We start from the raw sequence: 22,909 nt of genomic DNA on the forward strand, positions 1-22,909 counted from the left end.
TGTAGCTTTGGAGCCTGTCCTGGAACTCCCTCTGTAGACCAGGCTGGTCTCAAACTCACAGAGATCAGCCTGCCTCTGCCTCCCGAGTGCTGGGATTAAAGGCTTGCGCCACCATCGCCCGGCTAAGAGTTAATTTTTAAAGAAGAAACATCAAATGATATTTGTGTATTTCTCATAAAAATTTGTAAAAATTGTTTTTCGTTTTTCTCCTTCCTATCAGATTTCTGGCAAAAAAAAAAAATCGCTGGTTCAAAGCCTTCATCATTGAGAGCACCCTGCCGTCTTGTGTTGTTGATGTCGGCTGTAACAGATGCCCCTTTTCTTAGACTTAGCCCAAAGAGTTAAGACAATCTTAGCCCCAGAGCAAGTGCTTCAAATGGGGCTTTTAAGTCCATTTTCAAAAAATGGAAAGTACATTAGAGAACAAAAAGAAAAACAGTTCCCCGTCTCATTATTTATTTACCAATTTATCTACTTGGGAGATTATGTAGCCCACACTAGCCTGGAACTCGCCGTCGGCCTTGATCTCACAGAGTTGTCTCACTGGGATTGAAGGCGTGCACCAACCACCACACCAGGCTCTCCCGGAGCTTTAAACAGGACTTCAAGATCTTAGAGACAATCTGCTTGATCTCAAAATGCACTATTTAGAATGAACCGTTTTCTACATTGTTGTATGGCAGAATCATGGGGGAGCCCCGACAGCGTCTACCAAATATCCTCGTTCAAATCACGACCAAAAGGGAATAAGAGAAGCTGTAGGTTCGAGCACACTTAGACCGATTCCTAGAGAGTAAGGTAGTCTCTGAGACTAGACTACTTAGAAGGAAAAACAACAAATCCCAGGATGCCCAAGTGACAGCCTACAACTCCCAGCATGCTCGAGGAGGAACACAGTGGCTGCGCAGATTGGCGCGCGGGTGCTCCTGGGCCGTCAGCATGGCTGCCTTCGCAGATTTGGACATAAGAGCGGGCTCGGACCTGAAGGCTCTGCGCGGGCTGGTGGAGACCGCTGCTCACCGTGAGTCTGTTATCTTCGCGCCCGAGCCCTGCCCTCGCTATCCCTCATACCATCCAGTTTTCTCGGTAGTTTCTCCAGGCGCCATTTCTGTCTCTCGTGGAGTCTGCCTGGCAGAAGATGCCGTGTCGCCCGGATCCCCGGCGTGGGCGACTCACAGGCTCCTGAAGAAGCAGTTGTTGCTTGGGCTTGCCCAGACTTTCGCTCAGAGGGAGAGAACAGAGGCCAAAGCGGCCGAGGGATTGGCACGGGGCCTGTGGAGTGATGGATGGTAGAAACTGGGACTGGACTCCGGGTGTACAGTCCCCTCAAAGCCGGTGCTTTTTAATATCAGTCCTTTTTGACTCACACGACATCTGTCAAATACAGAAAACAGGGTCACAGGCAAGAACTGCTGTGGAAGCTTAGAGAATGGGGAAGCTATTACCTTATTTCTCTCATACATTGAAAGTTCCTTGAGGATGAGCATTGCTCTTGTGTGCTCTCACCTGGGATAGGGTCTGTCGAATGACGGATGCTCAAATACCTTTGAGAGGAAGGAAACTAGGGAGTTACCTGACTAGGTGATAAGAGGAAGGACCGCTATTTTGTCATTACCTAACATTATCTTTTAATACTAATACCCTATCATCCTGAAGTATTTAGACAACTTAAAAGACAGGAGGCGTGATTTAGATGTAGGGAGACAGAGAGACATCATACTTGTTCAGACAGCGCTAACTGTTGGGATAATAAGGCAAACCCCTAGTTTGTTCGCTGTGTTCCCTGCCCATTACTGTAGATTACCCCAAGAGAGGTATAAGGGAGTCATTCCTCCGTTGTGCGTTAGGAAAGAGAGGAAATAGAAAGAGCCTCGCAGGAGAAATGAATGGTAATGGAGGTGGCAGAAAGACACATAAACTTGATGGAATAAAAATGAACAGAGACAGGAAATCCCGGGAATGTTGTGTGGCATTTTAGTATCGTGTGAACATAAATCAGAGCAGAGCCTGAATATGTATGTGCCTGGCACTCTCCTAAAATGCAAGGGCTTTTGCACTTAATTTTCATGACACTTGAAAGTGCTATCGGCTATTAACATCGCTTGAAAAGATGAAGAACTTGAAACCTTAAGTAAATGGTAGTGCTTAGATTTGCCTCCTGCCCCGCCCACTTATTTTCCAGGTCTGGAACTAGAACCCAGGGCTTCGTGTATGCTAAGCAAGTATTCTAACAGCTACGTCCTGAACCTCATCTCATACTCCTGAATCTAAGATCGGGATCATCATTGTGAACAAGAAAGACTATTTTTTAAATACTCAATTTTTTTTTTCAGTTGGATATTCAGTTGTTGCCATCAATCATATTGTTGACTTTAAGGACAAGAAACAGGTAAAATAAGATTTCTCATATTAATTAGTTAATAGATATTAAGAATTTGTGAATATTTGTGTCTGTCGGGAATAAGGAACTAGAAATAAGTGTTGTATTAGTTACTCATCTTGTTGCTATGACCACATACTTGGACAAAAACAACATGAGGGAGGAGAAGTTTGTTTTGCTTTTCCTTTGAAGGTACAGTCCATCTTGGCCGCAGGAGCATAAAGTGGCTGGTCACAGTTTCTCCTCAGTCAGGAAGCAGGAGGAGATGAATGCTGGGTCTCAGCTCATTTTCTCCTTTTCAGTTAGTTCGCTTAGGACCCCAACCCATGAAATAGCACAGCTCGCATTCAGGGTGGATCCTCCCTCCTGGGCTAATCCTTTATGGAAACACCATTAAAGAAATGCAGAAATGTGCTCCCATCATCATTTTAAATCAAGTCAAATTGGTAGTGAAGGCTAAGTCATCACAAGTATGTTTCGTTTTTGTTTGGTTTTTTGTTTCTGGTCCGGGATTTACTGTGTTGCCAAGGATGACCTCCTGCCTCTGCCGTCCAACTGCTGAGATTACAAGCCCATACCTAATTTATGAAATGCTGGGATAGAATTTCTGGCTTGGGAGCCGGGCGATGGTGGCGCACGCCTTTAATCCCAGCACTCGGGAGGCAGAGGCAGGCGAATTTCTGTGAGTTCGAGACCAGCCTGGTCTACAGAGCTAGTTCCAGGACAGGCTCCAAAGCCACAGAGAAACCCTGTCTCGAAAAACCAAAAAAAAAAAAAAACATTTCTGGCTTGGCTGTGTGCATTAGAAAGCACTCTACCAATTGAACTGCATTGTAGCAAGTCTTTCTTTGTACTACCAGCTCCCAATAGTGACCGGAGACTTATTAATTATGAAAGCTTGGCCTTAGCTTAGGCTTGTTTCTAACTATCTCTTATAACTTAACCCATTTCTATTAATCTGCATACTGCCACGTAGCTCGTGGCTTTTGCCTGTCCTACTTGCTTCCTACTTGTCTTGCTTCCTCAGAGTATGGCTGGCGACTCCCCGTTTCTTCTTCCCAGAGCTCTTTTTGTCCAGAAGTTCCACCTATACCTCCTGCTTAGCTATTGGCCATTTAGAATTTTATTAAACCCATCACAGTGCCATATCTTTACACGGTGTAATCAAATATCTCACAAGAGTGCCTCTCCAAACTTTCTACCAACTGAGCTGCATCCCCAACCCTCAACTGTTTTTCTTAAAAACACCCTGTGCTTAATATTTTACATTAATAATTGAACTGGTATATATTCATACAAATTCAAAGATGTTTAAAATTGCATTGCTGTTAAATGAGCTGTAACCTCAATATCTTGTTGTTTACTTTGCTGCCATGGTCTTATTAACTCACTGATTTTTTTTTTTCTCTTTAATAGACTATCAGATATGTGTATTCTTAGGCAAACAACTGTATCTTGTAGGTCATTTCTGGCTTCAAAATTTGTTCTTATTTTTATCCTCTGATGTTCTTAGCAGATTCTCTGCTCTTTAGTTTCTATCCTTAAAAAAAAGAGAGAGAGAGAAAACTAGTTAGTAAATTTGAATGCCAGAAATTAGCTCTTTTTTTTTTCCCGAGATACTCTTAAAGTGTTTTGTGTGTTTTATTCTTTAACGTGTAGCTGTAATTATCGTTTATTGTAGGAGATTGAAAAGCCAGTAGCAGTTTCTGAACTCTTCACAACTTTACCAATTGTACAGGTAGGTGGTTTACTCTTTAAGTGTAGAGTCTGTTCATTTAATTCAGACATGCCCACCCTTGTGAGGTGTTCTCTAACTTCAGCGGCTCCTGCCTTCTGCCAGGTCAGCCTTGCCACTGGGGCTCCCCTCTTCATCACTTTCTTACTGTCCATCAGTGCTTGTTTGGTATCCTCCTAAAGCCTGACAGCGTTTAAATTATCTCATCATGTAGTTTACTAGATGTACATAGTATTTTCTTCTGCTATTATAAATACCTAGGACAGGCATGCTTTGTTGATCTTCACTGTCCTTTGTAACTTTTAATATTTTTCATTGATAAAAAGGAAATGAATCAATTGCTTTTTTTAATAATGTATTTTTGTTTGTAGGGAAAATCAAGACCGATTAAAATTTTAACTAGATTGACAATTATAGTTACAGATCCGTCTCACTGTAATGTTTTGGTGAGTTCATTATTTTTCTACGTTTGACTTTCTAAACTATGTTAACTAATGTTATCACATTTTATCTCACCCCGTTCTCCCACCACCCGTGTGCCTCAAATCCATGACACCTGCCTGCTTTCTCTGTGTGTAGAAGCTGCACTATATGTAATGTGTCTCTTCCAAAAAGTTAGAAGGTGCCAGTGAACAGAGAAGAAATACCATACATTATTCCAGCACTTGGGGATTGTACATTTTGAATGTATTTTTTTCATTCTCATATACAGCATCAGGTTTGAGGTTTTCTCTGTTAAGCAGTAACTGTGTTTTACTGATATCGTCTCCTTTCCTAGAACAGAAGTATTTTCTTATACACCTGGCATTTTAATTTTATTGAGCAGAATTTTTATTGTGAGCTTGTGTGTCACAATCGTGTGAATTATCCACAACACGTGAAATAGTCTTATCTGGCTCTATCTAGGAAAAATGCTAATTCCATTGATGGTTGTCGTAGTTAGGATTTATGTTGTCATAAAACACCATGACCAAAAGCAACTTTGGCAGGAAAGTGTTTATTTCAGTTTACAGTTTCACATCATAGTCCGTCATTTCATTAAAGAAAGTCAGGGCAGGAACTTGAGGCAGGACCCTGGAGGGAGGAACTGGTGCGGAGGTCCTGAGGAATGATGCTTTCTGTCTTGCTCCTCATAGTTCGTTCAGTGTGCTTTTTTGGAGCACCCAGGACCACCATCGTAAGAGTGGCGCTGCCCATAGCGAGCTAACCTTCTCACGTCAATCATCATTCAAGAAAATGCATCACAGGCTTGCCCACAGGCCAGTCCAATAGAGGCATTTTCTCAATTGAAGTTTCCTCTTCCCACATGCCTCTAGCTGTCGAGGTGTTAAACCATAACTTTCCTATCTTGTTCATCCCCGGGATCTCACATATGTAATAGTATCATAATATAAAGCATTCCAACTTTTAACATTCCTACAGTCTTTACAAATTCAACACTCTAAAAGTTCAGTTTTGCCAGGCAGTAGTGGCACACGCCTTTCATCTCAGCTCTCAGAAGGCAGAGGCAGGCAGATCTCTTGAGTTTGAGGCCAGCCTGGTCTACAGAACAAGTTCCAGAATAACCAAGGATACACAGAGAAACCCTGTCTCAAAAACAAATAACAGGGCTGAAGAGATGACTTGAGTTAAGAGCACTGGCTGCTCTTCCAGAGGTCCTGAGTTCAGTTACCAGCAACCCCATGGTGACTAACTCACAGCCTTCTCTAATGGGATCTGATGCCCTTGTCTGGCCTGCAGGTGTACATGCAGAGAATGTATACAAAAAACATAAATGATTAAAAAGTTTTAAAATTGAGTCTCTTTAAAATATCCTAAGTCTTTTTCAAAGTTCAGTCTTCTCTAAAATATCCAAATTCTCTGTAAAATTGCTCAGTCTCTTAACTATGGGCTCTGTAAAATAAAAAGTTACATTCTGTCTTATTCCAGGAAACCAGAGACCAGCTGTCTTCATGTTTCCTTTTCCCATACACACAAGGCTGCAAGCTCACAGTACCTTCTAGAGCTCAGTCATATTTATTGTCATGGAAAAAAATTTATCCACACGTACATAGATTAATAACTTTGCACAATATAAAACTGTCTTGGCATTTACTCTTGGTTCTATTTAAAAAAAGTGACATTTCTCTGTATTTTCTGAATGGTTTGAAATCTACGTTAGAAAGAACCTTTGTTCTAAAAGGCTCCCACCTTTGTTGCCTTCGTGTCAGTCACAGAAATCCAGCCACTATCAGTGATTCAAGTTCATAGTCTCCTGTGTCAGCTCTTGAGTCAGTCGTGAACACAGGGCTTGCAGCCAGGTGTGGTAACTCAGACCCCAGCACTCAGCAGGCTGAGGCAGCAGGACTGGTTTAAGCTTGAGGATGTTGAGTGTTGCTAGATGACCAGGCTTCTGTTTATGTATTTTGTTACTGTATGATAACATTCATTTTTGTCTTATAGAGAGCAACTTCTTCAAGGGTCCGGCTGTATGATATTGTTGCAGTGTTTCCAAAGACAGAAAAACTTTTTCATGTAAGTGACCAGTGAAAGAGAATAATGTTTCTCTTTAATGTAATAATGTAAATCTGCTGTTATACCACAGTAGATACCTCTGTTCTCTGTTCTAGTTTTGTCTCTGTTGCTATAATAACATAACTGGACAAAAAGCAACAGGGGAGAAAGGATTAGTTACTGTTCATTGTTATGGAAAATCAAAGCAGGAATTTCAAACAGCTGCCGATCATACTCTGTTCCATTCTTCAAGACACCACCATGACCACACCCCCAACTGGGGAATGGTGCTGCCCACAGTGTGCTATCTTCCCTCATTGGTTGTCTTAATTAAGGTACTTCCTCATAATGCATGGTCAGGTCAGTTCAACATAGATAGTCCCTCGCTGAGACTGTCTTCCCAAGTTTAAGCGTTTATCTAATTATTCTTTGTCAATAAAAACTCAGGAGTCAGATATTGAGTTAAGAACCTGAATGAGGGGAAGGGAATGAGGGGAGCGGGAGGGAAATGGGAGGAGGTGGAAATTTTTAATTAAATAATAAAAAAAAAAGAACCTGAATGATCAGAGAAGTGGCAGAGAAGCAACCAGTGACCTCCTCTCTCTCCCCTCCCCTTCCAAAAGGGCCAAGCATCTTTCTAAGCCCCACCCTACTACTTCCTGTGTCTGTCTATATGTCCTCTGTCTTCCAAAACCTCTCTGGCAAATTTTGGTCAGCTAGTAGTTAGCTCCACTTTCTGATTCAAAGTAAACCTTATTGTCATTCTCGGGTGTGTCAGAGTGTGATCACTTTCCCACAACACCAGATGAATCTGAGTCGTGTAAAGTTTACAATTAGAGCTAACCTTCTGGTGTGGGAGGTCCTTCTCTCTATATTTTGCTTTTATTGATTAATGAATAAAGAAACTGTCTTGGCCTGTGATAGGGCAAAAGAACAGAGCTAGGTGGAGAAAGCTAAAGTGAATGCTGGGAGAAAGACAGAGTCAGAGAGACATGCTGAAACTTTGCTGGTAGGCCACGACCTCATGGTGATGCACAGATTAATAGAAATGGGTTAAATTAATATGTAAGAGTTAGCCAATAAGAAGCTAGAGCTAATGGGCCAAGCAGTGGTTTAATTAATATAGTTTCTGTGAGATTATTTCGGGGCTGGGCAGCCGGGAACGAATAAGCGGCTCTCTCCTGCAACAACTGTCAGAGGCCCTATCTGGAAACTTTTATTGTTTTCTGTTTGTGCTCAAAAGTCATAGGATTTCATAGGGGCAGATTTAAGTGGCATGTCAGTTGGCTTTAGTCATCCTGCTAGACATTTGATGGATTCAGTATGGAAGAGCTCCTGAGTTTTCTCCTGTTTCTTTCTCTATACTGTGTTCATTTGAAATTGCTCCCTGGTAAATTTATCTCTTTGTATTCGGGATCCACTTCAATTTCCGGCCTTATCCACTCCTGCCTTTGACAGAGGAAAAAAGCAAGCGCCTCTCTGGTCCAGGTGTCTCCTTTGCCAGCTCTGAGATATAACCCATATATATGCCAGTGAGAGTGTCAGCCCTTAGTTTTCCAGAAATCCTCAGAATCACTATATGCTAATATGATTCCCCTTCCTGTTCTTGAGAGCCTTTGTGAATTGAATTCCTCTTATTCTATTAAAATTTCCTGTTGACTTTTCAGAAGAGGAGTTTAGCACGTGAGCTCATTTTGTCTTCCAGATAGATGCCCTATTCTTTCAAATGATTACAGTGGGCAAAAAAGACTGAAATACTCTTTTAAGGATTGCTTTTAAGGAATGCCTTTTTTAAGGACTACTGAGAAAAAAGAAGCATAATTACTTTTAGATGGAATTATGAATGTTTTTCTTAAAGTCTCAAAAAGGATCCATCTAACAAAGTAATATTGCAGGAAAAAATACTGGTCTCACATCCTTTTAACTTTACATTTTTTTCTTTTAACTATAGTATTCTCTTTTTTGTTCTTTTTTTTAATTATTTATTTATTATGTATACAATATTCTGTCTGTGTGTATGCCTGCAGGCCAGAAGAGAGCATCAGATCTCATTACAGATGGTTGTGAGCCACCATGTGGTTGCTGGGAATTGAACTCAGGACCTTTGGAAGAGCAGGCAATGCTCTTAACCTCTGAGCCATCTCTCCAGCCCCTGTTGTTTATTTTTGAGATTATAACTTAATTAGGTTTTTCTCTTCCCTTTTCTTCCTCCAAATCCTCCCATATACCTTTCCCCATTCTCTTTCAAATTCATGTCCTCTTTCTTCTTTAATTTCTATTGTATACATATGTGTATTTGTATATTCTATATATTTCTAAATTTAACCTGTTGGATCCATATCATATAAATGTTACTTGTATGTATGTTTTCAGAGCTGACCGGCTTTTAAGCAAAATTTGTACTAAAATTATAGACAACTCTTTTTACCCTAAGTTTATCCAGCAGAGGGAGCCATTGACTAAGGAGACTGGTGCCACATCCTAGGTTAATTGCTAGTTATGTTAATAGAGGGAAACACCAGAGAACCACAGGTTATCTGGGCTGCCTGTGTGCGAACACACACACCACAGCACCTGGTTTTTGGTGGCTTCTTTTATGAAATGAAAGATTGTATTAATTCTCCAGTATTTGATTATAAATTAAGGAATGAGTAGAAGCAAATATTCAGTCATCAAAGACCTATGGACCAGCACTTCAGAGGTGGAGGCAGATGGATCTCTGTGTTTGACACCAGCTTGTTTACATAGTGAGTTCCAGGACAACCACCATACCCGGCAGGGAAGTAGCTTTAAAAAGTTCTGGTTTTGTGCTGCTCCTAAAATCTTTGAAACCTTGCCTTTGCAGGATGCTGCTGTAGAATGTCTGCACAAAGGGAGCATCTCTCAAGAGATAGCCTCTAAGTCTTTTGGCTTCAGATTTATCTGGGATTAATATTCAATTGCAGATTATTAGGCTTTATTTACTGAATCAGTCACTGTCATAGTTTTTAGGTGAATTTTGTGCAGTTGAGAGCTACTGTCAATGGGCACCCCCTGCCTTGGCAGGCCTGACTTTTCCTTGTGTAGTATAGTAAGTGCTGACGCCAGTAAAACACCCAGGATGAAGGGATGCTGAGCCCTGCCCTCCTGTGCCTTGTGTTCACAGCAGCAAAAATATGCATATATTTGTACATTTTTGTGGGGACAATTTTTTTTTAAACTATCATATATGTCTCTGCCTCTTCCAAAAAAAAAGTTAAAGATGACAAAGTGAATTCATATACAGTCTACCAATTTTCAGAGAGAACTGAGATACTTAGCTCCAAAACTATTTTAGACATAATTAAGTTGTTTTAATGATTTGGGGAATATTAGATTAAGCCTCCCCAGTGCTAGGAATATGGACATGTGCCCCTGCTTCACATAGTTCTTTGAGTGACCTAGTTGAACATTTAACTGTCTAACAAGCCTATTACAAGGTCCTATAAGAGACCAAGGGGATTGTAATTTACTTAAGTAAAATGGAAACTTTTTTTACTCTTTCTTGTCTTTGTGATTGTTCCGGCAGTAACTGTTCTTGCATTATTGTCTTTAGTCTGTGTGGAATTTATAGCTATAGAATATAGTAAAGTCCCTATACGATATGTCTCTGTAAGTGATAGTGCTGATACGAACATATGAATTGTTAATGTTTCCTGGGGCTGTGACTTGGTGGTAGAACATTTGGCATGCTCAACACCCTGGTCTGGTCCTCAGCAACAATGGAGTGAAATATTGATGCTCTTGTCATCCTGACCTTCACTGTGCTCCTAAAAGTGGACAGATGCTTAACTCAGCTCCATTCCTCTGCAGGACTTTTCTTCATTCTGAGCAAAGTCTCTGTTGTTCTTTGTGAGTTAGACAGCTGGAGCAGTTGGGATGGGCAGATGCTTTAGGAGCCAAGAGTTTCTGCCAAAACAACATAGTTTCCCAGGCTTACCGTGTAACTATGACCATCTTCAAACCAGATGGTCTCTGCTGACTACTAAGCCGTGGGCTGGGGCAGGAGTGACCAAAGCTGGCATTCTGAGGAAAATGGGTGAGATGTGACATCTGTCACTGCTGAAGAACTGTGCCCATCCCACAGGCATTACCAGCATTTTGTTTCCCCTTGCTCCTTACACCACGCTCTCCTGTTCTTGCTGTAGACACTGGCTCACCGAGTTTGCTCATGCAGACTGTGTGCATCAGCATTCTGAGTAGGTGGGTTTGTTTTTTTTTGTTTAATTTTCCTCACGTGTATGAGTATCTGCTGCGTGTATTTATGTGCAGCACATGTTTGCCTGATGCCCACAGAGGACAGAAAGGGTGTTGGATCCCCTGAAACTGGAGTTATGGATGGTTGTGAACCATCATGTGCGTTCTGGAAAGTGAACCCAGGTCCTCTGAAAAAGCAACAAATAGATGCTTTTAACTGCCGAGCCATCTCTCTAATGTCAACAGGGACATTGTCAACATGGTACAAAACAGCCAATCTTTTTATTGTGAAATCAAGTAGTGGCTGAATGGTTGCTGTCTAGGTCTCTCCCGGCAGTATCTTCTGACTTGCTCTCTAATCTGTCCACCAATTTGCTTTCCTCTCTAATTTTTCTGTTTCTCCTGGTTGCCTTATCTGTTTCATTTATTCTGTATGTGGTTTGTATAATTACTTTCAAAATTCTTTAGGGGTGAGTGGAGGGAATAGATCAACAAGCAACGATGAAAATGCCCTCATTTGGTTTCTCTCAACTCTGCTTTAACCCTCTTAAAACTGTGAACAAAAGGCCTTCAGCCACACCATGCTGTTTCTTAGCCACAGTACAGTCTGGTTGGAACTATCATCCTGGACAATTCCTGGTGAAATGTGCTTACTAAATAGCTTGTGGAAAAGATGGACCATGTATGCATTCTTTTTGTCTTTCCAATTCCTTGGATTTTGGAACAATTACTTGCTGCTTTCTGGAATCATTAAAAGTAATATTCTAGATACTGATTTAAGTCACCAATTCAGTCATATATAAAAAGCTTTATGAATTAAAGGGCCTTTGGGCCTTAGCATTTGAGAACTAAACCATCAAAGCCAAGCCTGAAGGGGTAGTAAACAGCTGACCTTGTAATAGGCTTGTTAGACAGTTAGCACAGAACTGTCATGACGCCTGTAGAATCAGCCCTACTGTTTATGTTTCTGTATGCTGGGTATGACCATGTCTCTCATTCCACCGCATGCCAGTTTTCTGTTAATCTAGTTTTTCTTCTTGACAGGTTGCTTGCACACATTTAGATGTGGATTTAGTCTGTATAACTGTAACCGAGAAATTACCATTTTACTTCAAAAGACCCCCTATTAATGTGGTAAGTGCTGTTCTTTCTGCTCTAAACTTGAATCTGTAGAAACAGTGTCTGCAGACTAGAAAAAAAGCTAAAGAAACCTGTGTTCTTAGGGACTGGCGCCTGGGTACTTGGTAATTGGAGCAGATTCAGAAAAGAGAATTTTGGTTTTATAAGCTGACTAAAAGAGAAAGTTTAAAATAGAAAGTGTCTAAGCTGGGAGCCACGGGGTAGCTCAGTGGGTAAAGTGTTTGCTGTGCAGACATGAGGCTAGGAGTGTGGATCCCAGCGCCCACACTAACCAGCAGCATGGCAACCTGCTCATAATCTCAGCATGCGGAAAACTGAGGCAAGAGCAATCTAGTAGCTAGAGAAACTGAATCAGCCAGCTCTGGGTTCAGGTGTGAGGCCCAGCATCCGATGTCTCCCTCTGGCCTCCACACATGCTGTTCGTGAACACACACAAACACACACAAATAAAATATCTAAGATGATTATGTGGTACTCCTGGTTATGCAAGAGGCACTTGAGCCAGAAGTTCAAGACCAACAGCAACACACTGAGGCCCTGTCTACCCCCGGACAACCAAAATATTAATGAATAAAAAGGATACTGTTAACTATTAAGGGTTTTTTTTGAAAGACTTAGGAATTCAGATTTATGAAGAACATTGTCAAGTTGATATTTAATGATGATAGCTATTTAAAACCTCAACATTGTGTTACGATGGAAAAGAAAAGGTGAAAAAAATGGCCACATGTGGGTGATGCACGCCTTTAATCCCAGCACTTGGGAGGTAGAGGCAGGTGGTTCTCTGAGTTCGAGGCCAGCCTGGTCTACAGAGAGAGTTCCAGGATAGCCAGGGCTACAAGAGAAACTCTGTCTTGTAAAAAACCAAACAAGCAAACAAAAAGTAACAAGAAAAAGAAAAGATAAAAAAGACAGGAGTCCTTGAGACACCTGAAAACTGTAATACAAAAGGAAATGGTGTGAAATCCCCAGGAATGGTGAGGTCACAGCATGCACTGTGGCGTGCCAGCTCCATGCAGAGCCGTTCCAGCAGGGCAGCCATGTGCTCAGGGTCCTGAGACGTTTCCTCATTACCCTACCTTGTTAGCTTCTCTTTTCCCTGTACCCTTCATCTTCCACCTGCCATGTTGCCTTCTAAGTCTCACACCCCTCCCCACTCCACTCCACCCCCATGTTCATTATAGAAAGGTAGTGTTGCCTCACACCAGTAATTGATTTGATAATTATGAGGTCACTGCAGCTGGTAACTATTTGCTTTGCTAGCCAGAACATAGGAATATTGTTTAGCGTACTGACTTCCAGAACTTAGTTATGTTATTAAAAACTATTACCCAAGAAAAGATTTAACAAGCTTTCCAAATCCCATGTTGAATTATGTCAGAATTCGATTGTTTTCAAAGTAGACAATTGCCTTATTCTTTAGCCTTCATAGAATTATATCTTCCTTGCTCTTGTCTCCTTTTTCCTAAAGAGTTTCTGATTGATCCTGTGTATTAGGGGCAACAGTAAGAGCTATCTGTTTGGTGTGGGGAAAACATAAGATGTATTCTAACCTTGGACTTACGCTACTAAGAGGGCTTTGGAAAAGTGCCAGAAATGTGTAGGGAAAACTGGAAGAGCTCTTCTGAGTGTGCTGCAGAACCTGAACCCCAACTGGGATGCTGGTAGCGCTTAAGAAGTGAGCTTTCTAAGCCCCAAGCATCACACACCTCAGTCCTGGGGGTCTATGTCATTCAGCAGCTCACTTCTCAGAAATGAGAAATGCAGATTGTCAAGTCATCTGGCGTCAGTCACAGGCTTCAGACAGATCTGATTGTGCCTGTCAGGTAAGATCTGTGTGCTCCACTCCTGGGAACAGCTCCAAACGCTTGCTGCTTAGGTACTGTTAGGTACAAAGGACCAAAGTTTATGGTCATCTCTTTTGAGTTGAAAAGACAATCTCTGCCTTGCAAGTTTGCCTCTACTTTTCACTGGTCTCAGACTGCCAGTACATCCCACAAAATAGCTTCCTGGAGTTAGACAGCTCAGCCACTGTGCATAGTTTTTGTTACATTTAGCAACATTTTACCCCAATAAAATAGGAAGTCCATTTTCTAGGCAGTTTGCCTGAATAAGCTTATGCACAGGAGGGAATGGTAACATGTGGTCAGAATATGGAAAGGAGCAGTGCACACCATCTAATTCCTTGTGGCACATGACAGTGGTCAGATTTCTAGAGACTTACGTTAGTGAGGCTTTATAATTGAGTCTCTCATGAGCATGCCTTACCATGAAAGCAGCCTGTGAGCTTCCATAGTACACCAGCTGTGGCAAGGTTTTTCCAGATACCCTAGTGCTAGCTGACCTATGAGACCTTCCTGAAATATGCTATCGAATCAGTATATCTAAATTAGCAGTAAGCATTTTGGGGAGTCTGGCCAAGATGCTTGTTATTAGTCATTAGGTAGTTGTCAGTGTTGGGCAGGAACATATGCAGGAAGGAAGTGGGGTACTAAGTTAGCATTAGGAGAGTGGCCCTCACAGCAGGCACCAGGACACTACCACCTGCCAATTCCATCTGGAAGTGCAGAAAAGTTGCTGAGTGTTTGATACTTCTTGGCATGATTTCCACATTTTCACTTTAGAAATTCTGAAAAGTAAAAAAAAAAAAAATTGACAGGAGGGATATGCAATATTTAACAGTGTCTGTTTTACACAGACACAGCCGTATGAACATTTTGCATATGTTGCTTAATAAAAGCTAGTTGGGGGTGTGGACAGAAGGCTGCATAGGATTACATGTAGTCTTCATCTGGTGTGTAAGTCTGTAGTGTGAGCTGGCCAGGAAGCAGGAAAGTTCCTGTTAATTTATTCACTCAATGTCAAGAAAGAGAGAAAGCTAGAGCCAGGTGCCCATATTTTTGTTTGGGGAAAATTGTACTATATAGGTGTGTGCAGCAAGACAGTGAGTCTGTCGGGGTAGAAACTGTGGTGTGTGCACACCGTGTGCACTTTTAAAATTTAATGAAACAGCAACTAGCGCTTCATGATGGCCAGGAAATGAAAGGACAAGGTCACGGTCCTGACATTCTTCCCAGTAGCTACCCCAAAAGATATTTCTTCCTTCCTCCAGGTTTGTGTCGGTTGTTGTCATCACTGAAATGTGACAAAGGCAGTGTCATGGAGAAAGCATGTGTGTCTGCTCAGTTTGTGGGGATGCAGCTCATCATGGTCGGGAAGGCGAGGCAGCTGCAGCATCTTACATGGAGATGCAGGACAGGAGGCAGGGTAGTCTGTAAAACCTCAGTGACCCACTTCTAAAGAGGTTCTACTTCCTAGAGGTTCCACAACTTCCCAGAACAGTGCCACCAGCTGGGGACCAAATGTCAAGCACATGGACTCGTGGGAGACATTTACATCACATTCCAAATGCATATGACTGCAAGTCTGAAATCAAGGTGTGAGCAGGCTGTACTCCTTCCAGAAATTAGTAAGGGAGCCTTTTTTTTTTTTTTTTGAGTCTTCCAGGCCAGTGGTGATTTGTTGACAGCTAGCGCCTTACAGCCACAGTAGCGCCATTGTCGTCAGCAAGCTTTCCTGTGAGTCTTGTAAGCCATCTTATAAGAACACCATTGAGATTAGGAGCTACTGTTTTCAGTATGACCTCCTCATCTTGGTTATACCTGCACTGGCTGTCTCTATAAACGGTTACAGTCTGAGATCTGAGATCCTGCAGGTTAGGAATGTAACATATGCTGACCCACTCTAGTGTTTGCTTATCCTGCAGCTAATTGGAAACAGCCCACTTCTGTTAGAAGCTTATGAAGCGCTGTACCTGTTGCACCCCTACAGTAAATGCTAGGCAGCTGTAAAAGAAAATTAAAGTTACAAGCGGACATGGGGAAGCTTTCAAATCAGGCAAGATAACTTAACAGGCTACTTTTTAAGTAAGAAAAGGAAACTGATGTGTATTCACAGTTGCTTATATTTGTGTGAAGAAGCTGGAGGAGCGCATAAAAAATCCATGAAAGCAGTTCCAGCAGTGGGGATAGGGCAGTAAGAGCAGATGCAAGGAGGACTTGCTCCTTCCTTCTGTGATTGGATCAGTGAGTCAGGAGAGGATGGAATCTTGCCGAATGATGCGCTGGAAGGCTATCTACCCTGAGTTCAGCGCAGGCACTGATTTTAAGGAAAGCATCAGCATGCTGCCCTGGAACAAACTCTTGGTTTCCATTCTTCCTTCTCCAAAGCTTAACTTAAGCTTTTAGTGCTTGCAGTCTTCGCATCAGTATCTCCTGATCCAGTTGTCACAGGCCGCCCTTGGTGACGTCATTGTGAGAAAAAGCTCTCATCCTCTGCCTATTCAGGCACTTCTGTTCAGACACGAGAACAAAAGCCAATCAGGCCGATGCTGTCCTTCTCTGTAAAGACATTGTTATGAACAATCATATGATGCACTTATAGCAATTTACATAAAAATGCTCTTAGGAGCAGGAGACCAGGTAATGACTGCATTTTATTCATCTAAATCAGTAAAGTTTTATGAAAGAAATACAGCCTTCAATAGCACATTATCTTTAATTTCTTTCTAAAGAGTGTTCATAGCAATTTTAGAGTGAACCTGATTAACGTACCAAGACCAGAATCATATGTGAAAGGAATTAAGCTGGTAATTGTATCCTATTTTCCCCAGTGCTCTCCCTCAAAGGGGTTTTATTTTGTTGTGGTTCCCAGACAGCTTTAAAATTTAAATTGACTCAGCTAGAAACCCTCAGGGATCTGATCGCCCACACCACATTGATCACGTCCCTAATTCCTGTCCTCATCCTACTGCCCTGCTACTAGAAGGTGGGGAAACAGGAGTCCGGCTCCTTTGTCCAGTTAGAGTTAGCAAAAGAAATAGCTTAATTCTCTTCATTGCAAACGTCTCTTTGCTCGCATGCACCAGAGCTCTGAGAAGGTCTCTGCTTTGACAGTAGTGAGTGGTGTGATCACATCTGTCGTGAACAGTCACTGCAGCCTTTAACAGTAGTGAGTGGTGTGACCACATCTGTTGTGAACAGTCACTGCAGCCTTTGACAGTAGTGACTGGTGTGAACACATCTGTTGTGAACGGACAGTCACTGTAGCCTTTGGCTGGGAAGCTGCATTACGTACTGGAGAATTTCAGTCCCACGCCTATGCCTTGTAGACTTTCCAACCTTAGAATACACCGAATGAGAAAGAACTTTTTCCCTCATGAAAAGACCAGGCCCATATAGCAAGCTAGGCAAGTCCTGAAGGGCCCAGATCTCTTTCACCGTTTTTCCTGAGCTACAGTGACCTTAAACAATGTTACTTAAGCAGAATGGGCTGGGACATGTACCAGCCACAGTTCTTAGCGCATTTCCTCGGACACAGCCTTTAGCCAGCCATGGCAGTTGTTCTTCTATCCAGTAGTGTGCAGTAAGTGACTTAGCTGTAAGGTTCCCGTTCCTGCTCACCAGGATCCTCTCCTCTTTTTTCCTTCATTCTTGGGTCAAGTTGCTCATTTTCCCTGCCTGTGGGAAGCACATCCTCTTCCTTGCACCGTTCATGGAGTAGTGGCTCTCTGCACCTCTGCCCTGAACCGACTGCTGTCCTCGGCCTCTGTACTTCCTGTTTGTGCGGTTAGCTTTCCTAAACTACCATCAGCTCTGTCAGTCAGATAGAGTTTGGTGTCTGTTTTCCTCACTTTGGGTCGGGGTGCAGAGGTGTGGGCCCCCCCCCCCTTTGTGTAAGCCAGTCCCTTGCTGTATAGGAGGTGTGCATAGGGGGAAAGAAGGTGGGAGAGACTGTTAATGTGCTTCTCTTTGACAGTTTCTATTTGTCTTCTTTATTTCTGCTCAAGGCAATTGACCGGGGTCTGGGCTTTGAGCTTGTCTATGGCCCTGCTATCAGAGACGCCACGATGAGAAGGTACACAATTTCCAACGCCCTCAGTTTGATGCAGATCTGCAGAGGAAAGGTACCGTGGCGGAGCCAAGGACACTTTTACTTCTGCGGGTGCTGCTGCTGTCAGCTCTCCCTGAGTCTTAATTTCCTCCCTTTCAGTGAACATTACAGGGCCTTGTAAAAACTGCCAAGGGAAGCCGGGCAGTGGTGGCAACAGCCTTTAATCCCAGTATTTGCAAGGCGGAGGAATCTCTGTAGGTTCAAGGCCAGCATGGTCTACCTAGTGAGTTCTGGGCTTGACTCTTGAAAAACCAAAACAAAACAAAAAGCCTCCCAGGGGAGAAGTAAGATATGGTGGGAAAAGATATTTGGAAAGCCCTTATTTTTCATGAGGAATTTGCAGTTTGCCACAATGAAAAGCCTCCTCTAGATAATGGTTGTTATCTCTGAGTGAATTAAAGATCCAGCTTTTAAACTTCATTCATCTGCACAAATAGGATTTGTTTATGAAGCTTATTCTGCCTATTGTTTTGGCTGCCTTGGGTGTGAGAGTTTTCAGTATTTGCACATGAATTATTTACCTTTAAAGGAAGTTGGTATTTGAGTCTTTAGTGCCAAAGACGGGTTGCTGGTCATTTGCATTATGCAGTTCTTGAATTATTTTATCAGTTGTAAGATTAATGTTGCACACTTTCTGTTTTATAGAATGTAATTCTGTCCAGTGCTGCAGAGAAGGTAAGTATGGCTTGCAGTGCTTTGTCTCTGTAGTTGTAAAGCTTCGCTGTGTTTTTAGAACTGAAATAGCAGTGTCAGTATTGCCTGTCTTTAACTGCATTTGCCCATAGCCATTGCTAAAATGTACCCTAGTCATTGGGCTTCAGGTTTTGCCTATATATACTTATATTTGTGCGTTAATTAGAATAAAATGAGTTTATTTTTTTCCCTTTACCTTGTTAAAAATGCTTTTAATGATTTGTTTATATTTTTAGAAACCTATCACAATTTATAAGAACCTTATGAAGTTTACCTATATTTGGATACTTAGTTGTATCTTATTTATTGTAACTAGTTAAAATGTTAATAACATTTTATTTTCCATTTTTCTTCTTTTAGCCTTTGGAAATAAGAGGACCGTATGATGTGGCAAACTTGTATCCTCTTAGTGATCTTTTTAAAAGCATAAAAGCAGTTGATATTAGGTGGAGAGATGCATGTGTCAAGTAGGGAACTTTCAAGAGTCATTTCCCTCCCATCTTGTGGGTCCTGAGCATCAAACTCAGATCATCAGAGTTGGCAGCAGGTGCCTTTACCTGCTGAGCCATCACACTGGACTGGAATTTTCCCTTAGAAAATTGAATCAAAAGTGGTATTGAAGTTTAGCCTGATGTTTTCTTACCCTTTAGTTGTAATTTACTGATCAGTAGCCTCAGAAGCAGATTACAGCAGGCTGTAAACTTCCTCATCCTTCTGGTTTTGAATTAAGCAGCAGAACTGAGAAACAAGGGGCTCTCTCTGTGTGACAAAGACAGTTAAATGGGACTCTCAGCTGTAGGTTTCCATTGGGTAAGACCTGCAGTAGAATTAGTGTGTGTGCTGCTGACCGGGTGAGCTGTCATTTTCATTTGTGTTTGTGTTGGCTCATATCCTTGCCAACCCTGGGTTGAAATCTTTAATAACTTATCAGAGGGCTGCTGTTTGGGCTGTCTGAGAGCGAAGCCAAGGCTGCCGTGTCCACAAATTGCCGAGCTGCGTTTCTCCATGGAGGTGAGCAAGGTCATGTTAGAGTCAGGTCACTAACAAGCAGTTGACACATCTGCTTTTATTGTCCTTTCTGCAGAGTCCTCTAAGACCATCTTTTCTCAGCCAGTTCTAACCATGCACTCTGCTCCTTGCCCTCCTGTTAGACATTACACTTTACTTTCTATAGTGTATGCATTGTAGAGTTTACTTTGCAGGAGTAAACAGTAAATGTGTTCTTTCAAACAACACAGTGTCCCCTGCCTACATCTTCACAGGTTTTTAACATCCATCCTGCTTGCTTCTCTCTGGATGAACTTGCTCCCTGCTAACAATAATGAGTTTCAGAAACAGAAATGGGAATAGTGGTGTTAGTTTGACAGGATCTAAAAGCACCTGGCTTCAGACTCACCTGCTAACGGTTAGCCCCCTGAGAACGTAAGATTGGGTTAATGTGTGTGAGAAAGACCCCTGGGTGGGGTTCCCGATTGGATGAAGTGGAGGAAGCAAGCTGAGCACCAGTGTTGATAGCCTTCTCCCTGACTGTGAAGATGGTTTGACCAGCCACTTCCAGCTCCTGTCTCCCTGAGTTCTCACCATGATGGACTCTACCCTTGAACTGTGGGCTGACAAGCCCATTACTCTCTAAGTTGCTCTTATCAGGGTATTTTGTAACAGGAATAGAAAAACAAAAGAAGCATGCTAAACCATTGAGAAGAAAAACAAACAAAATTTTTTTAAATAATTGTGTGAATCAGACTATCTAAAGTCAGTCTGTAACGTTTGCTTTTATCATAACTCAGAGTGCTTCGTTTCTTGTTTTGGTTTACATGAGCGTGTATCTACTGAGTATATATTTTGGGTGTTTTTTCCCCCCAAGATGTTTTTTGCTTTTGTTTTACTTTATTTTGTTTTATTGCTTATTTGAATATATTATACTAAGTTACATAAGGCCATTTCCTTGTAACTATAATACATGTACTTTGAACATATTCTTCCCCCCATGCCCCTCTACCCTCTTTTTTCTCACCCCATTAGTCCCTTTTGTGCATATTACTCACCAGCAACACAGACACACACACACATAGCTATTAGTCTCTTTGCTCACCCCCCTTAGTCCTCTTTGTTCATAGTCTCCTCCAGTAACCCACATTGGTCCCCTGTGTTCCTTAGACAGTTTCCTTAGATTCCTGGACTTCTGCTTCCATGTGATCTGCACATGTATGATTTATGGACCCATGTAAAATGGAAGGCCCACAAGTGAGGCAGGGCCCTCGTTCCCCTTGCAAGGCTGCTTTTCCTCCTGTTTCCTGGCTGTTCTCTTTCTAGTCGTGTCACTGGCGTTCCCATGGTGTTTCGTTAGTTCATCCAGGCCGTTGATTCTCCTGTGTGCCTTCATTCCTACTATGTGTATTTTTAGGGTACTAATCCCAACATTTGGAACAGTTAAAAATCACTGTTGGGAATCGTTATATAACAGTGTCTGGTCTCTTAGCTTGTTTTTAAGACAGGTTGACCAAATTTAAGTTCAACTCTGCTGCCAAACTGACCTGAGCATGTAAAGTAATTCCTCTTTAACAGTGCAGAAAGGATTGATAAACCTGAGTGTGATTTTATAGTTTGCTCAGCAAGCATTTGTTAGATCAGTGTTGGCTAGCAGGCCATTGGTAGTCAATGCCGCACACGTTCAGAGGGATGTTATGATTTACGAGACTGGTGGCATGTGCTATAAAATGAGCTCAGCACAGCCCTCACTGTGGGAGCAGTACACGTGACTCCTACATCTGTGCTTGTGATTTGTCCGTCTTTCTACCATACATAAAGCAGTCGCTAGACCGGTGCCTATGGCTGGTTCTGACTGCATAGGATGCCATGGGGCGAGCACTGGAGAAGCAGCCCTGCTCTGCAGTTTAACCTAGGAGGTAATCCTTAGGAATGGCCCGGATGTTGAAATGCTGCTCTTTGTGCATGTTGGGAAAAGTGGCATCAGCACTTGTAAGCGCTCTCTGTGGTTTTCTTATTTACTGTGCTGTAGGCCAAAGAAATGGGTTAGTGCTGGTTAAACCACTTCTCCTTAAATTGTATCTTACACCGGGTGTGGTGATGCATGCCTGTAATCCCAGCTCTCAGGAGGCTAAGGCGGGAGGATCGTATAGAAGGAGTTGGACTATAGAAGGAGTTTAAGTCCAGCCTAGGCTAGGTAGTAAGATCCTGTCATTTCTATTTTACAGAAACTAGAAAAACTGCTTTTGGAATTATTTCTACAGTGAAGAAACCCCGGCCATCAGAAGCGGATGATGATTCTCTTCCAGTTAGCAAGAAAGCTAAATGTGAGGGGTGATGAGGGCGCCGTCTCCATCAGCCTCCTCCTCCCATTACAGCTCTTCGTCACAGTGGAAGTAAATTTGTGCTGAGTGGGTATTTTCACTAAACTAGAACCAGCAGTCTAGAAAACAGCTTTATCTCAGACCATAACAGCGGCAAAGAAAATCCAGTGAGGCGTTTTCTAAAGACTGGCAGTTCAGTTCATTTAGATATACTTTAAGATAAAAAGCTTTTTTATCCTCTTTGTGAATAATAAACCATAGTAAATATACCAAAGTAAGATGTTTCAGTATTTTAAGATATTGAAGATAAATAAACTAATGTTTTTCTACTTGATACATATGGATTTTGTATTTTACTATCTGAAAAAAAGTTATTTTGAAAATTTTAAACCCTATTATGTGTCACGTCCACCCTCGACCAGCAAGGAAAAACGCAACGCCCGGAGCTCTTCTTGCAGCAGTTTTCAGGACTTTATTCACAGCAATCTATCTCCTTCTCCTTCTCTTTCTCTCTCTCTCCTCTCTTCTCTCTCCTCTCTCTCCCCGGGCAAACCTCTCCCAATGGGCTGCCAATCCCGGATTGCCAGGTGGGCACTGCCCATAGGCCCACACATATGCAAGCAGCTGATGATCATTGCGTGATCAGGCATAAGTCAGACTTTAGCCATCTCAGGAGTTGATTATACATCTCCATCAGGTGTGACACCACGCAGCTCACTACAATTATGGGGGTCACTTTTATCTGATTGATTTTTTTTTAACCTCTCTTTTATGTATTTGTTGAGTTAAAGTTCTTCCTAAAGGACTGCTGACCTTGTAGAAGCAGAAGAGACACTCACACGAGGTTACTTGTCCCCTTCACTTGCTGCCTTCGAGCAGCAATTAGATGCCTTGTTTTCATTAGAAACTCCTCAGTACCTCATAGTGACTTTCCTAATGGTATACAGTTCAAAGCATTTGACTCGAAAAGAAAAGCTTTGGAATAATTCA

General features: G+C 42.1%; 1 protein-coding gene across 2 annotated transcripts; it reads left to right on the forward strand.

Moving 5' to 3' along the window:
- Positions 1-909: 909 nt before the first annotated feature.
- Rpp30 (ribonuclease P/MRP subunit p30) lies at positions 910-22,253 on the forward strand. Of its 2 annotated transcripts, XM_050160103.1 has the most exons (12): positions 922-1,021; positions 2,183-2,218; positions 2,334-2,389; positions 4,062-4,118; positions 4,487-4,561; positions 6,558-6,629; positions 11,868-11,957; positions 17,812-17,928; positions 18,561-18,590; positions 18,969-19,006; positions 19,540-19,619; positions 21,824-22,253. In XM_050160103.1, exons 1-12 carry the CDS (start codon positions 940-942, stop codon positions 21,931-21,933), a joined length of 843 nt encoding a protein of 280 aa, XP_050016060.1. In that variant the 5' UTR covers positions 922-939; the 3' UTR covers positions 21,934-22,253. The 2 variants fall into 2 exon arrangements, with proteins under 2 accessions (XP_050016070.1, XP_050016060.1); XM_050160113.1 differs by lacking the exon at positions 2,183-2,218 and having other exon boundaries at positions 910-1,021.
- Positions 22,254-22,909: the final 656 nt, after the last annotated feature.

Source organism: Alexandromys fortis, unplaced genomic scaffold, assembly GCF_014885135.2.
Source record: "Alexandromys fortis isolate MF-2015 unplaced genomic scaffold, M_Fortis_MF-2015_v1.1 scaffold_10, whole genome shotgun sequence".
NCBI classification, from domain to species: Eukaryota; Metazoa; Chordata; class Mammalia; order Rodentia; family Cricetidae; genus Alexandromys; species Alexandromys fortis.

Coding starts and splice junctions, on each gene's coding strand:
- Rpp30 (XM_050160103.1), top strand. CDS start 940: ATGGCTGCCTTCGCAGATTTGGACATAAGAGCGGGCTCGGACCTGAAG. Junction 6,630..11,867: donor AGACAGAAAAACTTTTTCAT/GTAAGTGACCAG, acceptor TCTTCTTGACAG/GTTGCTTGCACACATTTAGA. Junction 19,620..21,823: donor AGCTGCGTTTCTCCATGGAG/GTGAGCAAGGTC, acceptor TCTATTTTACAG/AAACTAGAAAAACTGCTTTT.